The sequence below is a fragment of the Otolemur garnettii genome, unplaced genomic scaffold, assembly GCF_000181295.1.
Source record: "Otolemur garnettii isolate 467f Iridium unplaced genomic scaffold, OtoGar3 scaffold00116, whole genome shotgun sequence".
In the NCBI taxonomy this organism is placed as follows: Eukaryota; Metazoa; Chordata; class Mammalia; order Primates; family Galagidae; genus Otolemur; species Otolemur garnettii.
In genome coordinates, this window is record NW_003852511.1 from 5,678,309 (window position 1) to 5,684,734 (window position 6,426).

Genomic DNA, 6,426 nt, shown 5'->3' on the forward strand with positions numbered 1-6,426 from the left:
CATATGGGGCTGGCGCCTTACTCCTTTGAGCCACAGGCGCTGCCCAGCACTGCAAATCTGGAATTGATTTGTGTGAAAGTCAAAAAATATTTCAGTTTAATAAATATAATTGGTACAGGGAAAGAAATTTTTTCTTTCCTTCTTTCTTTTTTTCTTTTGCAGTTTTTGGCTGCTCTACTCCTTGAGCCACAGGCGCCTCCTGGGAAAGAAATTATTTCTTAAAAATTAGATAAGGATGCAGAGTCTGGAGCAATTGGAGTTCATTTAAACTAGTTGGTAGCTAATGAAGACCTGCTCTTGCCTAGATTCTGCTCTTGCTATTATGGCTTTTTTTTTTTTTTTTTTTTTTTTTTTTTTTTTGAGACAGAATCTTACTATGTTGCCTTTGGTAGAGTGCTATGGTGTCACAGCTCACAGCAACTTCAAACTCTTGGGCTTAAGCGATTCTCTTGCCTCAGCTTCCCAAGTAGCTGGGAGTGTAGGCACCCACCACAATGCCTGGATTTGAACCCACCAGCTTAGTTGTATGTGGCTGGCGCCTTAGCCACTTGAGCCACAGGCGCTGAGCCTTCTTTTCTTTTCTTTTTTTTTTTTTTTTTTTTTTTTTACAGTTTTGGCTGGGGCTGGGCTTGAACCTGCCAACCACAGTATATGGCGGGCTTGAACCCGCTACCCGCCCTACTCCTTGAGCCACAGGCGCCACTCCCCAGCTATTTTCTTGTTGCAGTTGTCATTGTTGTTTAGCTGGCCTTGGCCGGGCTCAAACCCGCCAGCCTTGGTGCATGTGTCTGGCGCAATAACCCCTGTGCTATGGGCGCTGAGCCTATGGTTTATCTTTTTCTGTCCACTTGAAATATATCAAATATAAGATGCCATATAATGTGCATTAAATTGTATTCCTTATACAGTGAATGCTGAAATGTCTAGTCAGTAAGTATGGTTGGGATAGAGGAGGTTGGTCCATGCAGTCTGTTGTCTTCAAAAACCCAGGAGAAACTGAAACTGAGCTTAGTGACTCATTAGTACAAGCCACATTTCATGTTCACATGAAAACACCCTCGTTCGAGGAAGTTTATATCCAGATTCATGAAAACATTATTCTTGCTAGTCCCTAGGTGTCAAAAGATATTTAATAATTTATGGCCTTGGCTTATACTCTTATATCTTTATTTTTTTTTTTTTTTGAGACGAAGCCTCAAGCTATCCCCCTGGGTAGAGTGCCATGGCATCACAGCTCATAGCAACCTCCAACTCCTGGGCTCAAGTGAGTCTTCTGCCTCCGCCTCCCAAGTAGCTGGGACCACAGGCGTCCGCCACAACGCCCGGCTATTTTTTGGGTGCAGCCATCATTGTTGTTTGGCGGGCCCGGGCTGGGGATTCGAACCTGCCACCTTGGGTGTATGTGGCTGGCGCCTTAGCCACTTGAGCCACAGGCGCCGAGCCATCTTTTTTTTTTTTAATTGAGACAATCCCACCTTTGTTGCCCTCAATAGAGAGCTGTGGCATCACAGCTCACAGCAACCTCAAACTCTTGGGCTTAAGCGATTCTCTTGCTTCAGCCTCCCAAGTAGGTGGGACTACAGGCGCCTGCCACAACTCCTGGCTATTTTTTTATTTTTAGCAGGCTGGGGGTGGGTTTGAACTCAACAGCCCTGGTGCATGTGGCCGGCGCCCTACCCACTGAGCTATGGGTGCCGCCCTGTATCCTTATATCTTGAGCTGCTTCCAATCCTCATCCTATGGCAGTGGTATGGTGTGAGAGTGCCTGTAATTTTTAAATCCACCACTATGAGTGCTGTTCTTAATTCCCAAACTGCAGTTTTAAAGAAATTTTAAAAACTGTAAACATGTACAACTATGAGCCTTGATGCTGGGCTAGTCAATTTCATGCCCCATCAAGAACTGGGAGATGGAGACCATTACTTGTTGGTGATTTGCAGGGTTTTTGTTGTTATTATTGTTTCTTGGATTTTCTGTATCCTTGGGACTTTATTATTTATTTATTTATTTTGAGACAGTCTCACTATGTCACCCTCAGTAGAGAGCTATGGCATCACAGCTTACAGCAACCTCAAACTCTTGGGCTTATGTGATTCTCTTGCTTCAGCCTCCCAAGTAGCTGGGACTGTAGGCACCCGCCACAAACATCTTGCTATTTTTTTGTTGTTGTAGTTGTCATCGTTGCTTAACAGGCTCTGGGCTGGATTTGAACCCACCAATGTCGGTATATGTGGCTGGTGCCCTAACTACTGAGCTATGGGTGCCAAGCCTATCCTTAGGACTTTAGGTAACTTGCCCAAGGTCACATAATGGCAAGTTTCAGAGCAAGAACTCCATGCAGGTCTTCTGATTCTCAGCAGTACTCTTTCCTCTGCACTGTACAGCTTGTAATTACGTGAAATTATCCAATACTATACATTGCTGCTGAGCCACCTAGAACTGAGACTGTTATATGTATACACACTGCTTGGTAATGAAGTATATGAAGTAAACTTGAATGCTGTTTTTCTCTGTTCATGCCTAGGAAAAGAATTGTAGTCATGAAGTAACAGTGGTCCTATTTTCCAGAACTTTCTATGATGCAAAATCTATTGGTGAGTAACTCTTTTTTCCTCCTACAGTTATATTTTTGTTATGCTTGCTTTCCAAAGATGTGGGATCTGTGGCCTTAAGGACACTTGTGGCCTTTTGACTGAATCCAAATTTTACGTAACAAGTCCTTTTATTAAAAGGGGTGTAGCAAAGAAAGATGAAGCTTTTTTTGCCCCCTTTGGTGCTTAAAAAAGAATGATCTTGAAAACAGAAGGCTGCAAGTTCCTCACCCCTGCCAACTACAGCAGTAGGGCCTACCCCAACCACCACCATTCTTTTTTATCTTCTTTCCCTTTGCACTGTCCTATCTTTCCCACCCTATGAGGACAGGCTAAAATAGAAAGTAGCATAGTCCATTTGTTGTTGTAAGAAGTGTGTGGGCTGTGATTCATTTAAAAAGCATCTTTACTAGTCTGGGTATAAGGACTCACACCTTTAATCTTAGCACTTTGGGAGGCCAAGGCAGGAAAATCACTTGAGGCTGGGAGTTTGAGTCTAGTCTGGGCAATGTAGTGAGACTTCATCTCTGAAAAAAAAAAAAATTAGTTGAGTGTGGACTCTTCCCTGAAGTCAGCTACTTGGGAGACTGAGGTTGGAGGATCACATGAGCCCAGGTTTGAAGCTGCCATAAGCTATGGTCATACCTTTGTGCTCCAGCCTTGGGCAACAGAATGACATTCGGTTTTTAAAAAGCCAAACCCAAGTTCATAAACATTTATCTTTATTTTGTTGAGATGCAAATCTTTAACCCAAAAGAGGAAGCTGACAAAACTGTTAATTTCTCTTTTTGGTCTAAACTACATATTCCATTTTCTCTATTTCAGATGAATTTCCTGAAATAAACCGAGCCTCAATTCGACAAGATCACAAGGGACGGTTCTATGAAGACTTTTACAAGTATGTTTGGGTGTTCTGGTGTGCCTTCTATTTATTTATCAGTTGTTTCTTTACTAACTTAGAAAAAATTAACCTTTTTATTTTGGAATAATTTTATTTATTTATTTATTTATTTTTTGCAGTTTTGGCCGGGGCTGGCCTTGAACCTGCCACCCCGGTATATGGGGCTGGTGCCCTATTCCTTGAGCCACAGGCGCCACCCAATAGTTTCATTTTCATTTTTATTTTTTTTGTTGAGACAGAGTCTTTTTTTTTTTTTTTTTTTGGAGTCAGAGCCTCAAGCTGTCCCCCTGGGTAGAGTGCTGTGGCATTACAGCTCACAGCAACCTCCAACTCCTGGGCTCAAGCGAGTCTCTTGCCTCCGCCTCCCAAGTAGCTGGGACCACAGGCGCCCACCACAACGCCCGGCTATTTTTTGGTTGCAGCCGTCATTGTTGTTTGGTGGGTCCGGGCTGGGGATTCGAACCCGCCACCTTAGGTGTACGTGGCTGGCACCTTAGCCGGTTGAGCTATTGGCGCCGAGCCGAGACAGAGTCTTACTATGTTGCCCTGAGTAGAGTATCATGGCATCACTGCTCATAGCAACCTCAAACTCTTGGGCTTAAGCAGTTCTCCTGCCTCAGCTTCTCAAGTAGCTGGGACTACAGTTGCCCACCACAATGCCTGGCTATTTTTCTCAGAGATGGGGTCTTACTCTTTCTTAGGCTGGTCTTAAACTCATGAGCTCAAGTGATCCACCCACCTTGGCCTTCCAGAGTGCTAGGATTATGGGTATGAGCCACTGTACTTAGTCTTATGGAATAACTATAGATTCACAGGGAATTTGCAAAGATAGAACAGAGCATTCCCATATACCTTTTGCCCTATTTTCTCTAATATTAACATTTCATAACCAAGTTACATTGGTCAAAAGTAGATTAGGGTTGGTACATTATTACTAACAGACTTTTTTACATTTACATTGGTACATTATTACATTCAGACTTTTTTTTACATTTCACGAGTTTTTTCACCCATGAGCTTATATGATCGAATCCAGAATGCCACATTTCATTTAGGTCTTCTAAATGTTTTATTGTGAAAAATTTCAACATGCACAAAATGAATGAATATTGTAATGAATTGATATACCCAATACCTGGATTTAACAGTTATTATTTTGCCATATTTGATTTTTTTTTTGACTGAATTTTGTTTTACAAATTATAGATACCATAACGTTTTATTTCTATCTCTATCAAAAGGGCATTTTAATATGTAACCACAATATCATCATTTCACTTAATAAAATTAATAATGATTATATAATATCGTCTGATGTCTAATACATATTCATATTTACTTAATTGTCCCCCAAAACAACTTTCTATGTTTTGTCTGATTCTTTTTGTTGTCGTTGTTGTTGTTGAGGCAGAATCTTACTATGTTGCCCTTGGTAGAATGCTGTGGCGTCACAACTCACAGCAACCTCCAGCTCTTGGGCTTAGGCGATTCTCTTGCCTCAGCCTACTGAGTAGCTGGGACTTTAGGAGCCCACCACAACGCTGGTCTATGTTTTTGTTGCAGTTTGGCCAGGGCCGGGTTTGAACTTGCCACCCATGCACGGTATGTGGGGCCGGCACCCTACTCACTGAGCCACAGGGGCGCCGCATTGTCTGATTCTTAATTCAAAATCTAAGACAACTTCCTCCTTCCTTTGTACCTCCTAACTATTGACTTGTTGAAGAATCCGTGTCAGTAGTCTGGTAGAAGTGTACATCTCAAACTTTAGCTGCATATGAATCACTCCCTGAGGATTCCACTTCTGACCAGGATCTTTTAAAAATGCTGATTTTAGTCAGTTCAGGAGACGTGGGACAGGCTTGAGATTCTGCTTGGTAACGAGTTCCTATGTTTACATACATAACTTATTATGGGTCTCTTTGTACCACATTTTGAGTAGGGAGGCTATATAAAGAATATCCTATCTGGATTTGTCTGATTGCATCTTTATAGTTGTGTTTAAATGGGTATTTCCTCTAAACCAGAGGTTGTAATGGTGGTGATTTTGATCTCCCCAACCCTTGGATGTTTGGCAGTATCTGGAGACATTTTTGCTGTAAAAACACACAGCAGAGAGGAAGGGAGGTCATGTAACTGGTATTTTTTGAATAGACACTAGGGATGTGGCTAAATGTCCTATAGTGCATAAACAGTCCTACACAACAGAGTTATTTTGCTTAAAATGTTATTAGTGTGGCTGGGCACAGTGGGTAACATTCAGAATCCTACCATTTTGGGAGGCTGAGGCAGAAGCATCGCTTGATGTCAAGAGTTTAAAACCAGCTTGAGCAATATGGCAAGACTCCACCTCTACAAAAAAAAAAAAAGAAGAATTAGCTGGGGGTGGTGGTAGATGCAGCTCCTTGGGAGGCTGAGGCAGGAAGATTGCTTGAGCCCAAGAGTGATTGCTGTGCGCTGTGATACAATGGCATTCTAGGGCAGGCAGCAAAGTGAGACTATGTCTCAAAAAAAAAAAAAAGAAATTAACAAAATAAAATAAATTAAATTAAATAAAGACAGAAAGAAAAGAAAAGTTTTTAGCACCCAAGTCAAGAATCTCTGATTTTAATTTTTTTTTAAATTTTTTTATTGAGACAAGAGTCTCACTTTGTCACCCTTGGTAGAGTGCAGTGGTGGCATAGCTCACAGCCTCTTCAAACTCTTGGGCTCAGCTGATTCTCTTGCCTAAACCTCGCCAGTAGCTGGGACTATAGGCACCCACTACAACACCTGGCTGTTTTTAGATACTGGGGTCTCGCCTTTGCTGAGGCTAATCTTTAACTCCTGAGCTTAACGCCTAGAGTGCTGGGATTACAGGCATGAGTCACTGTACCCTGTCCTTGGATGATCTTTTTAGCTATTCAATTACAATTTTTTTTTTTTTGAGACAGAGCC

General features: G+C 42.0%; 1 protein-coding gene across 1 annotated transcript in view; it reads left to right on the plus strand.

The window, feature by feature from the left end:
* The window catches only part of DEPDC5 (DEP domain containing 5), a 150,109-nt gene that overhangs the window by 35,801 nt on the left and 107,882 nt on the right, over positions 1-6,426 (plus strand). Inside the window, exons 10-11 of the mRNA XM_023517676.1 lie at positions 2,525-2,594; positions 3,417-3,489. Of these exons, the coding sequence (XP_023373444.1) occupies positions 2,525-2,594; positions 3,417-3,489 (143 nt within the window). The remainder of the gene's footprint in view (positions 1-2,524; positions 2,595-3,416; positions 3,490-6,426) is intronic.